Below are 21969 nucleotides of genomic sequence, written 5' to 3' on the forward strand. Positions count from 1 at the left end.
GTTGGCGGCGTCCGATGACGACAGAGACAGCTGTTTGCTAAAGTACGTGATTGGCTGGTTCGGGATAAGGTCGCCGTTCGATTGGAGTATCTGGCGTCCCGGGAGGCGGAGTATTGAAGCGTGTGGCCGGACCCGGAAATCACCATGGCGGCTGTACCTTTGCGAGATCGTTTGAGTTTCTTGACTCGGGTAGCGTGAATAATACGATATTGCGTAGGGACGGGCTGTCTGGAGATTTAGAGTATTAATTTACCCTAAAATCTCTGCGGGAGGGTGGAGGTGAATAAGTCAGATGAAGTTATGATTTTTTTTAGAGATGTATTAGATGCTTCAGTTCTTTTGACAGCTTTATACTTCAGCAGAATAAGGCAGAGAAGAAAATAAATATTGTTTATGGACTATTTTATCAATGCAAAGTGTAGACTTGGAGCTTGTACGTTGCATGCTGCGCAACTGAAGAGGCTTGCAGAATCATTCCCCATAGAGGCTTGTTTGCTTTCAGTAACGTCAGGCTTGGATTTATTTGTAAACGAGAACATTCAAACATACATTTACTAAGTGAAGTAATGCAGCCCCTGAAGAGCTCTACCAGCAGCATATGTGGGTTGGGATAAGAAATAAAGACATCTATTGTTCTTGTCCCTAAGAAAATATATCCAACTATCTGGTTTTCCTCCCAGCAGCAATACTTTACAGTTTCTATGTTATATGTCAGGGATACAATGATAGTGGCCTACAGCACTGTGATGCTACCAGAGAATTTAATTGAAATAAACGTTTTTGAAGAAGATTGTTAAAGCTGGATAAATTATACTACCGGTAGCCAGATAGTAAGTTCAGCAAGGCACAAGCCACAAGTAATATTAAAGTTCCACTTAGTACTGCAAACATTGGATGACCCTTACTTTTAAAAAGAGGTGTTACCAGCTGCCTCAAAAGTTACCAGTGATAACTTGAAGAGATGTCACAGTCAGCCAGTGTGCAGAGAAGTCACATTGTATTAGGTTGCTTGAAATTAAATAAGCATTTAAGCATTTGGAAGCAAAGGAGATAATTTTTCTTCCACCTGTATTGGAGACTTTATTGCAGGATCCAATCTGGGTTGATTACCAGGACCAGAGGTGTACAGGGTTTTTCCCCCCAGTGATCAACCCAAATTGGATCCTACAGGGTTTTGTGGAGTTTTTTGCCCTTTTTGGGCAGAAAAAGTACACGTTTCATTCTTTTATCATACCAACTAAAATTAGAGACTTGTAAAACATAAAATACTTTTTTCTACAATCAGGGTGTGCCATATACTATTACAAAGTATGAGCTCATATTAGATATTAATGCTCTGCCTTATTCAGGGAATGAAAAGGTCTTGATGGTACTATTAGCTTATCTATATTTTCTCATTGCTATTTCTCTCTCTCTTTAATTTCTATTGCTTCACAGTGCCATTGATTGTTGATACTAACAATTATACATCAGGAAGAATCCAAAGTGTCTTTTTTTGTATGTGTGTGTTCTTTTCTTCAGCTACCCACTCTAATCAAAGGCACCTCAGATGATGAAGTTCCATGCCCAGGTTATCTGCTTGAAGAGATTGCCAGTATCCTTTGATCTTTAGAACAGTCGGATGATCTGTGTGTGATCTATTCTTGAAATCATTTTAGTTATATAGTACTCACTTTTGTTAATAGCAAAAATGTATGGCTATAACAAAGCCTAATATAGTTAATGATCTGGAATCTTCCAACAGATTAGGAGAGCAGTACAGTAACTACATTTTTTTTCAGTTGTATCCCCCATATCTCCTTAATTCCATACCTATATATTGAAAATCCATTGTATTAAAAAAAATCTTATTCTAGCAAGCCAAGAAATTTAGGACTTGGGAGAGAGAGCACGAATGTTTGAGCGATGGTTGTCTGTCAATTCCTTTATTTTGATAACTCTTTAACATGACAAACTTCCAGAAATCTCCCATGAATCAACAGGAAGCAGTCACTGTCTTATTGAATACCTCCTCAATCGTCTTCAGAACAACTCGTGCCACATCAAGCTGAAGGTAAAAAAGTGGTTTGAAAGAATGTGGCCAAAACCCACACCCACACTGGAGCAGATATCCTTAATTTTGAAACAAAAACAAAGATTTATACTTTTAAATCTGTTTTCACAATCCCAACTTAGCTTCTGCATTCTTAGGTGCTTAAGATCCTGCTCTATATGTGCACCCATGGCTCGTCACCTTTCCTTCTGCAGCTTAAGAGGAATTCTTCATTCATTCAGGAAGCCATAGGTAGGTCAGAGATTCCAACAAGAATAACCATGTCTTCCTAATAATAGTTATATAATGTCCATTCAGCACCTCTGTGATCTCAGTAAACTTTACGGTAAAAACAGCAGCATGGTTAATGTTATTGTCAAATATTACAACTGAAGGGTTTGATACTGAGAAAAGATTGGTTTGCCTAAAGCTAGTTAGCAAGTTTGAGTCAGAAAATGGCTTCTTGATTCACAGCTGAAATAACTATTAGTTATATAACCATCAGGGAATAGGTCCCACTGTTTTCCTGGATTAGGCATACATGGAAAAATGCTCCTTGACACTACACTAGAAGCAAATGAGAGAACACAATTTGCCTCTCCAGATCTCGTAATCAGTAGTCCACAAGGGGAACAGAACTGTCATTGTGATATCAATTCTAAATTATCTTACCCTGCCAGGAAGATTGCTCCAATAAAACAAACATTTTGAGTTATTTAATTTTTCAAATAGGTTGAAGGTGTTGCTCTTAATGGACTTTGATGTTTGATGTCTCTCTTGCTCTCTTTCCTATGGCATAGGGAAGAGGGGGGTGGAGATGGATTGGCAACTATTTCTGGGTGTTGTAGTTCCCACACACATTTGCATGCATAAAACCTCATTTATTATTCTGCATCAATATGAAAGTCACAAGTGATCTTTATTATATCACTATTTTTGATTGCGGTACTTAGGAGCCATGGTGTCACAGTAGTTAGAATGCAGTATAGCAGACTAACTCTGACCACTGCCCGGAGTTTGATCCTGACCTGCTCAAGGTTGACTCAACCTCCCATCCTTCAGTAAAATAACGACCCAAATTGTTGGCGGCAATATGCTGACATTGTAAGCTGCTTAGAGAGTGCATTACGAAGCGGTAGATAAGTCCATGTGCTATTGCTATTACTTTCTCTGTCGGGGGCATGTTTTGCACTAGGATTGTTGATATGGAACTTGTTGTATAGGGTATTTTTCATTGCCTGCAAAACAGACTCAGCTGCTTTGGTTGATGCAGTTGTTATTTTTAGGAATCTATAAGGAGTGAAACCTATGCAGGGCACGCAAGGATTCTGCTCTTTCACTGCCTCACCATCTCTCTCCTTTGCCTTGTAGGATTCACAGGGCCTCCTGATCCTCTCCATGGCAACAGCTTGTATCAGAAGGTGCGGATGACTGCACAGGTGAGTGGCAAGACCCAGTCATGAGATCTAGATACTCTCAAAGCCTACCATAGAGAAGGGCTTTCTATATGGCCGTTCATCACATTGCCCTTTGCTTGCCTCTCTCCTTGTAGGACCTGGCAGGCACTTTATTTTCAGATGTGCTGTTGCCTCAGTGTGTTACTCACCCACCTAAAGAACTGCATTCAGCAGGTAAACCAATAGTGCAAAGATAAAACTGTAGTGCCTGTATAGATCCCCTGTATTACCTTTTTTAATTAAAAAAATATGTAATTTTATTTCCCCTTTTCTCATTTTTCCTCCTTTCCTTCCATGCTAAGGTGAGCATGATTTCCTGGGCCTGAATAACAGAGGGAAGAGAATATTACCTTTGAGAATGATGCTGTCCAATTACTTCTGGTCTGGGGGTGTTGAACCATCTATTTTGTCTTTTTCAAATATTCTGGAGTAAAGCCACACATTAGAACTATAATTCTAGGCCAAATTATTGTGGTCAGCTGAGAGTAGTTTCACTGTAAAGCCCCTTACAGCAAAGCTTCAGCTGAACTGAAGGAACAGGAAAGCCAGCTGGGTGACTTTGGGCTAGTTCCTCGTTCTCAGCCCAGCCCACCTCACAAGGCGGTTGTTGTAGGGACAATGGAAGGAGAACTAGATATATTTGCTGCCTTGAGTTATTTATAAAAATAATGATGGTAGGATAAAAATAAATAAAACTGTTTTCATCTGATGCTGATAAAGTGGAGAAAAGCATGTGAGCTGCCTGCAGCAGCACCGTGCTGGATTCAGTCTTCTTTTGTAAAGTTCTTCTCATGTCTCTCTCCCTAGGTATGGGAAATAGGTCTAGCCCCCATGGCTCTCTCGAAGGCTTCGGTTTCGAAAAGAACAGCCCTGGTAAGCATTGGGTTCAGGAGCTGAAGGGACATGACTTCTTTTTTTAATTTTTTTTTAATTTATTTATTTTATTAAAGAGTTTTAAAAAAAATTTTTTTTACAATACATATACCCAAAACCCACCCACCCCAAACCACCCCCCTTCCCCCCCCACTTCCCAGAGCTGAATACAGGGTTATAAATACAATAATCATATTCTAACTAAAATTATCCATTATAAAATTAACCAAATTCATAATGTGCTTTAACTCCCCTTTAACATAGATACCTTCAAATTATTAAAAACATAATGGAACTTTTAGTGGAACTTTTTAGTCCTATATTTGTTCTGAATATAATCTATCCATCTTCTCCAAACTGAAATATATCTTTCTTGCGAATGATCCTTCAAATAAGCAGAAATCTTAGACATTTCTGCAAGATTCAATACTTTAAGTACCCATTATTCTATAGAAGGCAAACTATCCTTCTTCCAATATTGTCCCACCAGTAACCGTGCTGCTGTTATCAAATTCAGCATCAGATTGGTTTCTTTAGTATCACAATCTACAACAATACCCAATAAAAACAATTGTGGAGAAAACTTTATCTTTCTCTTAAAAATCTTTTGAATGTTCCACCAAATTTTAATCCAAAAAGCTTTTATATTTCTACAAGTCCACCACATATGAAACTAGGTGGCATCTAAACTACCACATCTCCAGCATTTAGACTGTAGGTTAGGATACATGTTAGACAACTTTTTGGGATCCAAATGCCATCTATAAAACATTTTATAAAAATTTTCTCTTAAGTTTTGAGCCTGAGTAAATTTAACATTTCTAACCCAGATTACCTCCCAAAAATCCAACGGAATTGGTTCCTGGATATTTTGTGCCCACTTTATCATACAATCTTTAACTAATTCCGTTTCCGAATCCAATTCAATTAAAACATTATATATCCTCTTTATATGCGCACGATTTAAATCTCTAATTTGTTTTACTAAGTTTTCATCTGTAGTTGTGATGCCAACCTTCTGATCCAGCTTCCACCTAGCTTTCAATTGGGTATATTGAAACCAAGAGTAACTTATGTTTTCTTGTTTTAACTCATCTAATGATTTAAGTTGCCAATTATTCCCTTCCAATCTAAGTAATTCCTTATAAGAAAACATATCCAAACTCAACCCCATAGATACGCCTTCTATCGCGTGTCCGGGAATTCCCCAAATCGGTATTTTATAATTTAACTTATAATAATACTTTTTCCAGACACGCAGCAAGGCACTTCTAAGAATATGAGATTTAAAAGCCCTGTCCACCTTTTTATCATAAAGCAAATATGCATGCCATCCATATACCAAGTCCCAACCCTCAAGGTGAAGTATTCTTTTATTAGTTAAATTAAGCCAATCGCTAACCCATGTCAAAACCACCGCATCATAATACAATTTCAAATTAGGCGCCTTGAGTCCCCCTCTTTCCCTAGCATCTTGCAAAATCTTAAATTTGACTCTTGGTTTTTTCCCCGCCCAGATAAATTTATTAATACCCTTCTGCCATTCATCAAGGTTGGCATCCTTTTTCAATATAGGTATCATTTGAAACAAAAAGAGAAACTTCGGCAGAACATTCATTTTAACAGCTGAGATTCTTCCCAATAGAGAGAATTGTAATTTTTTCCAATTATTTAAATCCTTTTGTATCTTCAACCATAGTGTTTCATAGTTATTCTTATGTAATTTTGCATTTGAAGCTGCAATATACACTCCCAAATACTTAACCTTTTTTACTATTTCAAAACCTGTTAATTTGGTTAACATTTCCCTTTCACTCATAGACATATTCTTAGACAATATCTTGGTCTTATTACTATTTACCTTAAACCCAGAAACCTTTCCATACTGACTTATAATTTCCATCAAATCTATAACCGATTGTATCGGTTGAGATAATGTCACAACCAAGTCATCAGCAAAAGCTCTCAATCTATAATCATTCTGTTTTATTTTAATTCCCTTTATCATAGAGGACTCTTGAATTTTAATTAATAAAATCTCTAACGTTAAAACAAACAACAATGGTGATAGGGGGCATCCCTGTCTTGTACCTTTTTCAATTTTAAATGTCTCTGTTAACCCCCCATTAATTATAATTTGTGCAGTTTGTTGTTGATATATAGCTTTAATAGAATGTAAGAATCCTTCTCCAAAATTCATTTCCTCAACAACTCTCAATAAGAATTGCCAATTCAATTGATCAAAAGCTTTTTCTGCATCCAAAAATATCAATGCTGCAGGGACTTGGTTGTTCTTATCCAAATATTCAAGCAAATTTACAATTTGTCTTACATTATATTTCATATACCTCCCAGATATAAATCCCGATTGATCACTATGAATCATTTGCTTTAAAACTTGAATTAATCTATTAGCCAATACTTTAGCAAAGATCTTATAATCTGTATTCAAAAGCGATATAGGTCTATAATTTTTAGGTTGAGTAAGGTCTTGATCCTCCTTTGGAATCAATGATACAAAGGCTGTCCTCCAAGATGGAGAAACTGCTCCTCCAGTCTGAATTTCATTAAACAACATCTTTAAAGGTTCAATCATTTCAACCAACAACATTTTATAATAAATTGCTATTAATCCATCTGCTCCCGGTGCCTTGCCCACCTTCAACTGTTTAATAGCTAAAGAGATTTCCTCTGATGTTATTAAGCGATTCATCTCAAGTTGTTGTTCTTTTGAGAGTCTAGGAAAATGTGCTTCCTGTAGATATTTATCTATATCTAAAGCTTGTATGTTTTCTCTAGAATATAATTTCGAATAAAAATCTAAAAAACTCCTCTTAATCAACTTTTGTTGATAGACTTCTTTTCCTTTATATTCTATTTTATCTATAGTACGTAATTTCTGTTTCTTCCTTAATTGGTAAGCCAACCACCTACCAGGCTTATTAGCATTACAAAAAGTATTATGCCTAGCATAATGCAAATTAGTTGCCACTTGGTCAGACATTAGCATACTAAATTGTTCTTTCAATAAATGTATCGAGGTCCTTAAATTATTATCCAATGGATTCAAAATAAAATCTTTCTCCTTAGATTTAATCTCTTCCTCAAGATCTTTACGTTTTTGCATTTGCTTACGCCTATAAGCATTATTCATATAAATCAAGACCTCTCTCATATAAGCTTTACTAGCATCCCAAACCATTCCCATCAATGTACCTTTATGCATATTTATAACAAAAAATTCTTTCACATGTTCTCTACATTTCTGCAAGAACACCTCATTTGTAAATAAATTTTCATTCAATCTCCAGGAACTTCTATTACCATCTTCAACAAAAAACTCCAACCAAACAGGACTATGATCCGACAATGTCCTAGGAAAAATCTTAACGTTCTTAACCCTAGAGCACGGGTCGGCAACCCGCGGCTCCGGAGCCGCATGCGGCTCTTGGAGCCGTCTCCTGCGGCTCTTTGAGCCGTCTCCTGCGGCTCTTTGAGCCGTCTCCTGCGGCTCCCAGCCGCCCGGTGCGCGCGCACCTCTTCAAACGGGCAGTGGTGCGCGCGCACCTCTCCAAATGGAGAGTGGCACCGCCCATTCCGAGAGGTGCGCGCGCACCTTTCCGAAGGTCGGAGGTGCGCGCGCATCTCTCCAAGCCGCCGCCGTCCCGTCCGGAGACCTGCCGCGTTCACGGCGGCTGTGCAAACGGGATGGCGGCGGTTTGGAGAGTGCGTGCACACTCGCCAAACCGCCGCCATCCTGTCCGGAGACCTGCCGCGTTCGTCAAACATTGACGAACACGGCAGCTGTGCAAACGGGATGGCGGCGGTTTGGAGAGTGCACGCGCACCTCTCCCAAGCCGCCACCGTCCGCAGACCTGCCGACGTTTGGGGAGGTTTGGGGAGGTGCGCGCGCACCTCCCCAAACCTCCCCAAACGTCGGCAGGTCTCCGTACCTCCGTGCGAACGGGCAGTGGCCCTGCTTGTTGCGAAAGCTGCCGCGGCCCGTCTGCAAAGCTGCCGAAAGCGGCAGCTTTGCAGACGGGCCGCGGCAGCTTTCGTAACAAGCGGGGCCACTACCCATTCTGAGAGGTGCGCGTGCACCTCCCCAAACCTGCCGACGTTTGGGGAGGTTTGGGGAGGTGCGCGCGCACCTCTTGGAATGGGTAGCGGCCCCGCTTGTTGCGAAAGCTGCCACGGCCCGTCTGCAAAGCTGCCGAAAGTGGCAGCTTTGCAGACGGGCCGCGGCAGCTTTCGCAACAAGCGGGGCCACTGCCCGTTCGCGCGGAGGTACGGAGACCTGCCGACGTTTGGGGAGGTTTGGGGAGGTGCGCGCGCACCTCCCCAAACGTCGGCAGGTCTCCGTACCTCCGCGCGGGTTCTACTATAGACATATGGTGTCATACTAAGCATGCAGGCACTACTAGCAAGCCTGGCAGTGCTGCAACTTTTCATGGTGGCTGAAGTGTGAATCAGGTAAGCCATTCCCCCCCTTCCTCTGAATCTCTCTTCTGCTATGAATTGCCTCTGTGTTTTGGGGAGAATCAGATTGGGGAGGGGAGCAGTGCGTACCTGAAAGTGTTTGTACTAACACTGGAGGCTCTTGAAAAATCCTCAATGGATTGAGGGAACTGGAGCAAAACTTCAAAAAGTCCATCCCAACACCTGGAAACTTCCCAGACTCGACGTCAACTGACCCCTCTACTTCGGGCACTGCTGCACCCCAGTCTCACGGGGGTGCGGGCCGTCCCGGGCGCCTTCCCCTCGAAGTGGCCCCTCACCCCGCTCAGAGCGGCCCCTCCTCTCGCCGGTGAAGGCTCCGGGCACTTGGACGTCCTTGGAGTCGGCGCGCGGTGCGGGAGACTTGGCTTGTGCTCGGCTAGTTTCCCTCGCGCTGGGCTGCCTCGTACTGGCCAGTTCCTGCGGCAGAGGTGGGGGGGGCGGCCTCGCAGACCCAGCTCCCGGCAGGATGGAGCCTCTGCAGTTGCCCCCGCTTGGCGCGCGGCGCCTGGAAAGAGCGCGCGCGTTTTGCGCTCTCTAGTCCTGCGCGCGGCTTCTTTCCCTTGGCGCAGGGCTTCTAAGCGGACCGTTGCCTGCACGGAACGCCACCCAACCCGGGAGTGCGGTTGCCTGGCCTGCCCACCTCCGGGGGACGGCTTGGGCTGGCCCGGGCGTCACACCTCTGGGGCTAGAGAAGCGAGGCGTAGTTCTGTCTGCACCGTTGGAGAATGCGCCACCTGTCTCCGCTCTGCTCTGTTCTAGGGTGCAGCAGCTACTTTGCAACTACTGGGAGGAAAAGATGGGCAGCATTTTTTAAAGTAATAATAAAATTAAAGATGAGTGCGTTTGGGTGCAAAAAAAGGGGACACTGCACAGGAGCTGGGGAGCCGCAGATATGGGGGATGCAGAAATGCAGTACCTTAAATCCCCCCCTTTGATTTATGACACTTGGCCACCCATCCATAGGGCACCGCCCGTCCTTGTTGGCAAAAGGCGGCGGTGGAGGGCAAAAAGGATTTAAAAATTGGCCCTCCACCTCAGGTAATAGGAAAGGGATACCCTGGGACGCCCCGCCTCCGCCTCGCTTCCCGAGGAGGCCGCTTTGCTGCAACCTCGGTCGGGTGACTTGCAAACTCCTCACGGCCGGGACCTAAGTGCAAACCCTTCGCGCCCCCCCCAGGTTGCTGTTACTAGGATTGATGAAAAGCTTCGCGCGGGTTCGCGCGGAGGTATGGAGACCTGCCGACGTTGGGGAGGTGCGCGCGCACCTCTCGGAATGGGTAGCGGCCCCGCTTGTTGCGAAAGCTGCCGCGGCCCGTCTGCAAAGCTGCCGCTTTCAGCAGCTTTGCAGACGGGCCGTCGCCGTTGCGCAACCGGGAACCGGTTCCATCACACATTAAAAAAAGGCAACGGGGGGAGGTAGGGAGGGGAGGTAGGGAGGGGGAAGGGGGTTTTTTAAAGGAAAACTGTATTTTTAAAACTTTTAAAACTTTTCAATTAAAAAAAAAAAAAAAAAAAAAAAAGGCAACCGCGCGCGTCCGCGCATGCGCAAGAAATGTTTTTTGCGCATGCGCGTGCATGGACGCACGCACGCGGCTCCCACTTTTTTTTATGTGTGATGGAACCGGTTCCCAGTGTCTCTTTTCCTTTTTCGGGTTGCCGACCCCTGCCCTAGAGAAAAGATCAGTATTAATTAAAATAAAGACAATCCTAGAGAAAGATTTATGTCTATCCGAAAAAAGTAAAATCTCTGTCTTTCATATTCCTTTCCCGCCATACATCTCTTAGCTCCAGATCCTCCTTCAAATCAAAAAAGGCTTTGGGCAGTTTCGAATAATTAGAAGGGTTTTTAAAAGATCCCTTCTTGTCTTCAGATGAGTCCAAAACTCCATTCTAGTCCCCTATCATAATAACAGATTTGTAATCCAATTCAATTAGTCTATGATGTAAAAAATTAAAAAACTTTTGCTGTTGTTGATTTGGAGCATATAATCCAATAAGAAGAACTTTCTTTCCTTGTAACATCAAATCAATACTAACATATCTCCCTTGTTTGTCCGATTCAATTAATCTAGCCGATAAATCTTTTCTTAAATAAATGACCACTCCAGCCTTCTTGTCCAGAGCAAAAGCTGCAAAATGTGTTCCCAACCGGGAATTAACCAAATACTTTTGGTCCTTTAATGCAATATGAGTCTCTTGTAAGCAAACTGTCATGTTTATGTTGTTTCAAATAATAAAATTCTTTTCTGTGGTGAGTTTAAGCCATTAACATTCCATGTCAGGAACTTCACCATCTCTGGTGACCAGGAGCCTTTGGAACATAACCTGAAGATCACCTGTTGCTCTCTTTGAGCATGCTCCTCCCACAGGCTCTGAAACAGCCGCATCTTGCGTAGTTAGACCAGATACAAGCTTCTGTTTTTGCTCTTTTTCCTTACGCTCGTATGCAGCCCTAGTCATCCTCTGTTCTTTCGGGTCCTCCTTTAATGCCAAACTCTGCTCCATAATCTCCGCCTGCCGCATCTCCTCAAGAGGCAGTGACATTGCCCCTTCACTCAGTTGTTTATCTTCCTGTCTTACTTCTGTTCTTTTAACTCGAGGAGACGGTGGTGAGCCTGCTTTAAGGACCTTAGTATAAAAATCTTTTGCTTTTAGAATTGTGTTCAGCCTATACCTCATCCCTGCATAATTCACCACAATTCCAATGGGTATTTCCCATCTAAACTGAATTTGTCGCTTCTTAAGCTCATCAGACAGAAAGGCGAAGTCTTTCCTTTTTCTAAGAATTTTTGGGGGTATCTCCTTTAAAATTATAATATCTTGGCCTGCAATTTGGAATCTTTCCCGGTAGAAAGCCTGGATAATTGCATTTCTAATTGATCTGCTGTAGAAGTAAATCACTACATCTCTAGGTAAATTTTTCTGTCTGGCAATCCAGGAATTAAGCCTAAATGTCTTATCCATCTCTTTAACTAATTCTTCAGGTTCACATTTCAAGCCACTGCTTGCACCACTTCCCATTCCAAATCTTCTTTAGGGTTCTCTTTCAAACCCCTTAAAAAGGGACGCGGTGGCTCAGTGGGTTAGGACGCTGAGCTTGTCGATCAGAAGGTCGGCAGTTTGGCGGGTCGAATCCCGAGTGCCGCGTAGCAGAGTGAGCGCCTGTTACTCGTCCCAGCTTCTGCCAACCTAGCAGTTCGAAAGCATGTAAAAATGCAAGTAGAAAAATAGGGACCACTGCGGTGGGAAGGTAACAGCATTCCGTGCGCCTTTGGCGTCTAGTCATGCCGGCCACATGACCACGGAGACGTCCTCGGACAAGCGCTGGCTCTTCGGCTTTGAAACAGAGATGAGCACCGGCCCCTAGAGTCGGAAACGACTAGCACGCATGTGCAGGGGAACCTTTACCTTTACCTTACCTTCAAACCCCTTATACGCAATGCAAACTCCATGTCTCTATATTGTGAGATGGTGACTTCATCTTCTGTTCTGTCAATTTTACTCTCTGCTCTACTTTCTGTTCAGCACTGATAATTTTATTTTCCAAATTCTCAACATACTCCATAACTGAATCCACACGAACATCCAGGCGTTCAATATGTGCAGCCAAGCCCTGAAGTGCAAGCACTATATCCTCCCTCATCTGCTTGTTTTGATTAACAAATTCTTCCTTTGTTTCCTTTATTTCTTGCTGTAATACTTGCGTTGATTGCATCACAATTTGCTGAATATCTGCCAATGTGAATGCAGGTGGTGGTGGGGAAAGTGGTTGTGCTGTAGGTTTCATTGTAGTTTGCCCTTCAGCTTGTGGTACAGGTGAAGAAATTGCACTTTTGGAAATTGTAGGGCCTCCCCCATGCCTTGCAGCCATCTCTTAGGTTTCGATTTCCTCTTTCTTCCAGCAGAATCAAAGTTCAAAAAAAAAAAGAAGGGAGAAAAAATTAAAGTTTTTCTCCCAAAGTTCCTTATCCTTCAGAAAAAAAAGGGAAAGCTCTCAAATACACAAAATCTGGTACTGGTTATAATCAATTGCAAATTGTATCTCTTGCTATGTTGCAAAATGTAGCAACTTTCCAAAACTGTCAGTTCATACAAGAAAGCAACATTCCAGCACCATTTTTACTCCGTTTCCATCAGCTTAAAACTTGAAGAAGATAATGAGTCTGAGTTAAAGTTAAAATCCAACTTGAAAATTCAAATCCTCCTGTTTCGCTCTGCCTGCTTCTTAAAGAAAAAATACTCACAGTCCCGTCTAAGCAGCAGATGTAGTTGTCGCATCTAGTTCCACTCCCTTATGGAGCGAAAGCGTCCTGGGAGCGGAGAAAGCCTGAGCTCCGAGGGAGCTCACCCCGTTAACCCCCAAACTGGTTGAGGGAATCACAGGGGAGCTCTACCTCTACCCAGACAAACTCGTCTCTCCCTCTTCTCCCGAGGTAGAGACTTCGGCGCCACAGGACAGCTGATTTTCGCTGTCTCTGAGCGCTCTAATGCTTCCTAAGGTCGGGCGGCTTCTAAAACGCCGCCATTCGGCACGGCAGCGCTACCGGAAGTCGGACATGACTTCTACAATACCCCCAGGTCCTTGGTCAAGAACCTTCTGCATGCCTCCTAGTCTTCTGCTTCTACCTTGCCTGCAGAACTTTGCTATTCATCCTATTCAGAAGCTTTCCTCTCCTGATTCGTACCACTATCCAGCAGTACTGCTTGGGCTCAAAGCCGCCCTGAGCACTAAAGCAAGTTGAGCTGTTCGGAAGAAATCAATTGAATACATTTCCAGAGATCTTGCGATTTCGCCTGAAAATTCTGTAGTTTGGAAGGACATAAATTTGTTTTGTTACGAAGGAGAAAACGTATCGCCAATGCAGGCTTAGCAATATAGGACATAACCTCACTATAGGACATAATCTTCTTATTTTGGACTCTGTGGCTTAGCCCTTCTCTTTTCTGAACAAATGGATATAAATACATGCCTATTAGAAGTTATTCCTTGGGTCTGGCATTTTTTTCTCCTATAGTTACTTCCCTAACGTAACACAGCATAGATTGAATCTGTATAAATGGTTTCCTTTTATTGCTTTTCCAGTATCCCCTGGCAAAGGTCTGCTGGCTACCATCCAGAAGGCAGCTGAGGTGGTTGCCAATGTGGTGCTCCCTGGCCAGGAACTCACCTGTCCCCCTCAGAGGGAGCTGGCGGACAATGTCTACGAGCCAGTGATGGCACCTTCTCCTGGCAAAAGCTCTGCCGTCCTCACTAAACCACCAGCAACCCTAGCCAAGAAGATGCGAGGTAGCAGACATCTTCCATTCAGCATACGTTAAAACTTTTTATGTTTGGCTGTTTTCGAGAGAGAGAAAAAAGGTATGCATGTAGTCCTTGACTTATGACCAAAATTGAGCCCAAAGTTTCCATTGCCAGGCGAGACAGTTGTTAAGTGGGTTTTGCCCCATTTTACAACCTTTCTTGCCACAGTTGTTTAGTAACACGGTTAAGTGAATCTGGCTTTTGCAATGGCTTTGCTTAGCAGAAAGTCACCAAAGGTGACCACATGGAAAAAATACAAGCCAGTTGCCAAGTAACTGAATTCTGGCCGTGTGACCATGGAGATACTGCAATGGTTACAAGTGTGAAAAATGGTCATAAGTTTTGTTTTTTCAATGCCATTATATCTTTGAATGGTCACTAAATAAACTGTTGTAAGTCAAGGATTACCTGTAGATAATTGAGTGTAGAGAGCAGGCCATATAAGTTCACCAACTAAGTGCTCCTTGGCAGACCCCCCCCCCAAGTCAACATCCACACATTTTTCAATGTTTTCCAGTGTTTAGTGGTACTTTTAAACTAATTTCTTTGTATTTTGTTTGGGAGATGAGGGCGATGTCAACTGTTTTGGATTTTTTTTAATGCCATATAGTTATAGGTTGCCTTGGATTCAGAGATTTTTCTGGCTGGCCCTGCCCACTTTCTAAGTAGCACCCCATTAACGTTTGGCGGCCCTTTGTTCTTGAAGTGTAGGGAATGTTGTTGAACATGTTTCCTAAGCTCTAAGCAAACTTGGCCAACTGCTTGTAGATTTTGAGGCATAGCAATAGTGATGAACGAATGCCATTCCTGGCTATTAAAGAAGTCAGTCTTATTACCTGATTCCTTTGCAAATTCTCTCACAGTGAACCATCAACCTGGGCAAGCAGGAGGTGGGTGGGAGGAACTGGACACGGGGCTCAGCTCCCAGAATTCCTTGCAAGAGAATAGCGACCTGAGCAGAACTTCGGAATCTGACAGCAAAGCAGGCAGTGATAATCATTCCAGCACCCTGGAGCCAGGCAGTGCTGCTGACAGGTAAGAGAGAAACTGGGAGAGCTAATGGCTGGGCCTAGGCCAAGTGGAGAATAGCCAAAAGAGAGCTGATTTTTTTTTTAATTTGGACTGGGGAGAGTCTTGACTACAGAGAACTTTGGGCTACTTATTATCTCTCAGCCCAATACCACCCAGATTGTGGTGGTGTTGGTGGTGACAAAATGAAGGAAGACACCCCCTTTCCCCCCCCTTGAGCTTCCAGAGGAAAAGCATGTTATGCAATTAATAAATACAAACATGTTCACAATGTGGGGGTCCAGTTGGAAGGCAGGATGTCTTGTGAGGCGGAGGAAGGGAAGAAAAAGGAAGTCTCAACGTTATTTTTTCCCTATTGTTTTTAGAATGGAAGCGGAAAACCTGAATGATTGTCTTCAAGAAATGAGTCTTGTCACTGGATTAACCAGGGGTTCCAAAGTCTTCCTGACTCGTGAGGAAAGCCAGCACTTCATCAAAGAGTAAGAACCCCACATTCTCTCCATGTCCCAAAATAGGGCTTATCCCTGTTCATTCCCACTTTTTCTGCATTACTGGATGGCATATGGCATCCATATACTTACCCTTATCTTTCAACAACAACTCCTTTAAATTTCTGGGAGTCTACCTCTGTGAAGATCTGACCTGGAAAGTTAATACAACCCAGGTGGCTAGAAAGGCCCAACAGAGGCTTCACTTTCTCAGGGTCTTGCAGAAGAACAGGGTAGAACAATGGCTAATGACCCTCTTTTACCAGTCTACTATAGAGAGCATCCTCTCGTATGGTATTGTGGTTTGGTATGCTGGTCTGACAGCCACGGACAGGAAAGTATTACAGAGGGTAGTGAGCACAGCACAAGACATTGTGGGCTGTCCCCTGACACCACTGGATGACATCGCCAGGGCTCGTTGCCTTGGAAGAGTGAGGAAAATTCTCAGGGATGACTCACACCCTGGACGGTATCTCTTTACTCTCCTACCATCGGGTAGGAGATATAGGAGTATAGCCAGCCGCACCAACAGGCTGAAAAACAGCTTTTATCCGTGGGCTGTTAGGCTTTTGAACGGGAAATAATTTTTATAAACTTTATGCAGAATTGACTTGCGAGGCCGGTGTGTGGTGCAATTAGTTCACATGGTGTAATAAGATGGAGAGTTTGTTGTCACTGAGTTGGGGCGTGGGAGCACAAAGGGAGGCTCAGCTAATCTCAGTGTATACATGGTTGTACTTTGACAATTCATCAAGTTTTGTAAATTGTTGCAACTTAGTCCTTGTTTTCAGGGCTAAGAGCTAAGGCTGAAGCAGAGAATCCCATTGAACCCCGCCCTCTGTTTATTAGGAGTACAGTGTCATGGTTCCGATAGATGAGACCAGTAAAAACAGAACTCCAAGTTCCCTCCCAAAGGTTACAGTGTTACAAAGTTGAACTCCCCACCCCAGCATCATGTGATAGATCATATTCCCCAATAAACTACTTTGGCGGGCTTTCTAACGGAAGGCTCAGCCCACCAAAACCCAGGCAGCAATGACCTTGGTTCCCACAGGAGAATTTATTGTTTAGTCTAACCTTAAAATCACTCATCCCCCCTCCCAGTACTGTGGCAACCGAAAACGAAGCGGAAATGGCTTCAGCCAAGATCGTTGCAGTGTTGACATACAGGCAATCCTCAACTTACAACCACGATTGAGCCCAAAATTTGTGTTGCCAAGTGAAACATTCGTTAAGTGGGTTTTGCCCCATTTTGCAATTTTTCTTGACACTTTTGTAAAGTGAATCACTGCAGTTGTTAAATTATTAACACCTTTGTTAAGTGAATCTGGTTTCCCCATTGACTTTGCTTGTCAGGAAGTTGCAAAAGGTGATCACGTGACCCCCGGGACACTGTGACCGTCATAAATGTGAGTCAGTTGTCAAGCATCTGAATGTAAATCACATTAGGAAGGGGATGCTGCAACGGCCATCAGTGTGAAAAACGGTCATAAGTCACTTTTTTCAGTGCCGTTGTAACTTTGAACGGCCACTAAGCGAACGGTTTTAAGCCAAGGCCTGCCTGTACCAAAATTGAGTAACTGCCATTTTGGCACCTCATAATGACGTCCCACCTCGCTTTGTCCTGCCTGATGTTCATATGAAGTGGATGAGAGAGGCTTCAACTGAACAGAGTGCATTTCTTTCTGAAACATCTCTGCTGGCTGGGTAAAACTGTCACAAACATTCCCCTTTTGCACAGCATTGCTTGGGGATCTCCAGAGATCCGGGAGAAAGCGGCTGGCATTCTTCCTTGCCTCGCAGAATTGTTCCCTTTTCTTCTCTCGCTTCTTGGGCTCCATGCTGCCCCTCTCCACAGGTGCGGACTGCTGAACTGTGAAGTCGTCTTGGCTTTGCTTAACCGAACCTTGAAGGACCCCAGCGAGTGCATCTGTATGGTGAGGAAACTCCTAGGAAACTATCTACTTCAGCAGGTTGCATTAAATCTATCTTCAGTTTGGCAGATGAGCATTATTTTCTGAAACTGCAGCCAATTAGATAGAAGTGGAGGTTTCTGCAGCTGTCTCCTTTGGGGCTAAGGGCAAGGATAGGATTTCTTTTTTTACAAGTGTAAGAATACTAGCGTAATGTGGAGCAACAGCTGCCTGGGCTTATTCATTTTTAGGGCAACTTATTAAGGCAAGGCTCAGACTTGAGTTCCTCATAGCAAGTCTCTTAATTACTTTCACAACAGGTGGCAGCACCTGTCTGTCTTTAGCTGATTTCTAAAAAGTTAAGCAATTAGGCTGATCTCAAAATTCAACACTTAAACGGTACTGTACAGTGCTAAGGCTTGCAGACTAGGCTGAAATAATAATAAAAAAAATCTCAGAAGGCAGTAGTGAACTCCCTCTCTCTTTTCTGCCATTGTGGCTGTATATTTTTGAACATAGCAACCATTTCTCTCCCTAACCATGTGCCTCTTTCCCCTTCTTCCACAGAGGGCGATGTGTGCCATCTCTTCCCTTATGTGTTCTGACTTGCTCTCCCAGGATCATATCTTTGCTGTTACACAGCAACACTTGCAGGAGCTTAGTGAAGGGAGCCCAGGGTGTGTAGCCAACAAAGCAACAAAGGTAAATCCTGTTTTTGAAATGTCCACTTTCTAGAAAACTAGGCCATCTAGCAAAGGCTGTATGTCCCTTGTACTTTGGCATTATGTGGCATTTCTGCATTCTGAAAAGGTCTGTGTGGGTTGGCGTATTGTGTGATTGCGTGCATACCTTTGTTTTGACACTGCAGCTTTTCAGGGGGTAAGGAACAAAATAAAAAGCCAATTTGATCCACTGGACCAGCTGAGTTGTAGTCTTGCCTCAGGCACAGAAGCCAGAGTGATAGCCTTGGGCCAGTCACTGTCTCTCAGCTTTAGGAAGAAGGCAAGGGCAAACTGCTTTGGAAAATTTTGCCAAAAGCAGCAGAGACTCACTCATCTACCCACCAAGAGTCAAGATTGACTCGAAGGCAAAGGAACAAAAAATCTGAATATTTTGTATCTCTCTCAATATTTAATGTATTCTAGGAGACTTTGCTTTGGAGGCGCATGTATCCTAGAGATACTTTTGCTCGTATAGCTAATGCACATTAGCTTTAATAGAAGCAATAGCATTCACTGCAAAGGATGCTCTGAGTTTCAGAACCCCTCTCCCTGCCCCCCTGCCCCCCCAAGGCTAGGACCTCATAGACAGTGCTTGCCTCTCAATCAGTAAAATGAGAGCATCTAGCACTGTAGCTTTGTTGCAACTAAACAGGAATGGATTTCATATTCTCTGGATGGAAATCAACATTAATACATGCACTTTCCAAGCTAGATGTTCAAACTGAAAATAAAATAATGCTTGTCTTAAAGGAAATCAACCCCGATTGTTGTTTGGAAGGACAGATACTGAAGCCAAGGCTCAAATACTTTGGCTACCTAAGGAGGAGAAAGGACTCATTGGAAAAGGCCCTGATGTTGAGAAAGACATGAGGCAAAAAGAGAGGGTTAGATAGTGCCATAGACGCAGTGAAAATGAATATGGGCAACTTCTGGGAGACGGTAGAGGAGTGCAAAGAGTCAGACATGGCTTAGCGATTGAACAACCAGCACAAAATACTGTGCTGAGTGAACACAAATCCAGCGTGGGAAAGTTTCTCTATGAGCTCCTTGAATGTGGTTGCCTTCTTAAGTGTTAGGAAGAAGCTCTTCTTCCCTGCTGCCCTTGTTGTTCTTGTCAAGTTCTTTTTTCTCTCTTCTGTCCCACTTAAACAGATATCGCGACAGTTCGAAGCCCTCTGCCAAAGCCGTTCCACTTCCAAGAATCCACCGCCGGTTGCTGCCTCCTGTGTCTCTGCCAAGACCACCTTGGAGCACGCTGACGACCTGCTGACAAATACGGTGCCCTTCTCAGAAGACTCCTTCCTGAAGCCCATTAACCTCTCCCCGCAGCCCTCCCAAGTCCCTAAGCTCCTCACGAGTAACACGTTCCTGCCAGCAGGCCAGGTGACAGAACCTCTGTCCTGTGGCCAACTGGATATCCTGCCACCTGATCTCAGCCAGCAGAGGGCAGAAGGCAGGCTGCCAGACTCTGACCCCCAAGAAGAAAGGCCCCCAAGGGGTGATCCAGATGGCACCGTTTCTTTATTTGCTGGCATGGAACTGATCGCACCTTCAAGCCTGGCACTAGCAGCATCTGTGCAGGGTTGCATTTCTCCAGCGCCACACACAGCATCCTACCCTGGGATTACTAGGGATAGTGAGGACAACCAGCAACTCTCCGCTTTTCCCTTCCTTCACGTATAGCACTTCCCCGGTTCTGTGTGTGTGTGTGTGAATAAATGAGCAACAAACCAGCTGTCTTTCTAGCTCTTTTCAATAGGTTGGGGAGGGTGGGGCGGTCTTATAGGATAAGCAACTGCTCTAGTTAGGGACTGCTGAGCCTCAGTACAGGTAGTCCTCGACTTAAAACTGTTTGCTTAGTGACCATTCAAAGTTACAGCAGCACTGAAAAAAGTGACCCTTTGACCTTTTTTACAATCTTTGCAGCATCACGATCGTGTGATCAACATTCAGATGCTTGGCAACCGGTTCATATTTATGACGGTTGCAGCGTCCCAGGGGTCATGTGATCACTTTTTGCACCCTTCTGACAAGCAAAGTCAACGGGGAAGCCAGATTCACTTAACAACCGGGTTAGTAATTTATCAACTGCAGCGATTCCCTTAACAACTGTGGCAAGGAAGGTTGTAAAATGGGGCAAAACTCAACAAATGTCTCACTTAGCAGCAGAAACTTTGGGCTCAATTGTGGTCGTACGTTGAGGACTACCTGTAGTTTGTCTGATCTTACTAGGAATGTTATCATCTTTATTCTTGACAGATCAGGAGAGGGCAAAGCTGGTTTCTGTCATTCTATTCTGAAAACAAGGTTGATACGTCCCACTAATGTATATTCTTACTGAATCATCTGTGAGAATGAGAGAGAAGACTTGAATCCCACCTGCTGTCTCTTAAATGGGTTATTTTTATTGAGTGAGAAAATAAAGAAAATCATATGTTCTCATGAAGAACGATATATAATTGGTTCTTATGAAAAATATTACTTTCATTACTAAAACTGAATTCCATTTTATATTATTTGTTCTTGTAGGTTATAATTCAGGCTATGTCACCCCTTTATCTCACTTCTTTCCCTTTGACAAGAGGCAGTTCCTCACTTGAGGTGTTAAGGGCTATCAAAATTGTTAAAAATAAATTTTTTAAAAAATGAATTGGAAATGAATTGAGGGAGTTTGCCTATTCCCTACCATTTTCTGTTCCTTGTTCGTCTCACCATATGCCGCTAAGGTATGGAATAAAGCAAAACGGACAAAGTATCAAGTGAAGACCCATTTTTCCACTCTGAGACTTTGTGACAGCTCCAGCAACTAAACAAGGAAACAACCTTTGTCAATGCTGTCATCCTTAGGCAGCATAGCTAACTGTGGACAATTAGTTAATTCCTTCCAACCCTCACTCTATTGGCTAGCATTAGAGAGGGTTCACACAGCATGCTAACCCTCAAGTGTCAGAGGCCATTGTTTTAAATTCTGCATGTAACAGAGAAGGTCTAGAACAGGGGTAGGCAACCTTGGCTCTTTTATGACTTGTGGATTTCAACTCCCAGAATTCCTGAGCCAGCCGTGCTGAGGGGAAAGGGGTAGGTTTCCAAGCTGAGCTATGCTGGCTCAGGAATTCTGGGAGCTGAAGTCCACGAGTCATAAAAGAGCCAAGGTTGCCTACCGCTGGTCTAGAAGAATAAAGATTACTGACTGTGCTAGTGACCTCTTCTGCCCATTCTGGGAAGGAAAGCTAATTATGGCCCACAAAAAACCTGTTGCTTTTAAACATCCTCACAAGTCTCTTGGTCAGGTGACTTTGTAAACTTTATGATCCCACCGCTACTTGAAACAGAGCTAGCCCTGCTTTGCATCCAACCTTTTCTTGTCTTCCCTAACCATTACCCCTGCAAACAGGAGGGCTAGAATAAATTTGCTGTCAGAAGCTTAGGTGGAGCTTTCAGTACTCAGATACAGAAAATTACAAACGGTATTATGTGGGTCAGTATCCAGATTTGATTTCATCTGATAGCCCACAGCTCCTCTAAAACTTTGACCTGAAGAAGTAAACGCTTTTGATTGGGCAGGAAATCCAGACTCAGGACTCATGAGCCCCATGGTACCTGTTGTCCCCCAAAGAAGCACTGATAGTCCTTCAAAACTGTCATCATATAAC

The 21969-nt window shown here is 43.5% G+C and overlaps 1 protein-coding gene across 1 annotated transcript; it reads left to right on the forward strand.

Moving 5' to 3' along the window:
- The first annotated feature begins 138 nt into the window (after nucleotides 1–138).
- On the forward strand, nucleotides 139–20051 carry TEPSIN (TEPSIN adaptor related protein complex 4 accessory protein). Its single transcript, XM_081317292.1, has 13 exons — nucleotides 139–189; nucleotides 1522–1594; nucleotides 1962–2053; nucleotides 2191–2284; nucleotides 3404–3471; nucleotides 3585–3663; nucleotides 4297–4362; nucleotides 13946–14149; nucleotides 15028–15199; nucleotides 15559–15672; nucleotides 17540–17618; nucleotides 18162–18296; nucleotides 19469–20051. Exons 1-13 carry the CDS (start codon nucleotides 145–147, stop codon nucleotides 19997–19999), a joined length of 1752 nt encoding a protein of 583 aa, XP_081173418.1. The 5' UTR covers nucleotides 139–144; the 3' UTR covers nucleotides 20000–20051.
- Nucleotides 20052–21969: the final 1918 nt, after the last annotated feature.

The sequence above is a fragment of the Vipera berus genome (genome assembly GCF_964194415.1).
Source record: "Vipera berus genome assembly, chromosome: 2".
NCBI lineage: Eukaryota > Metazoa > Chordata > Lepidosauria > Squamata > Viperidae > Vipera > Vipera berus.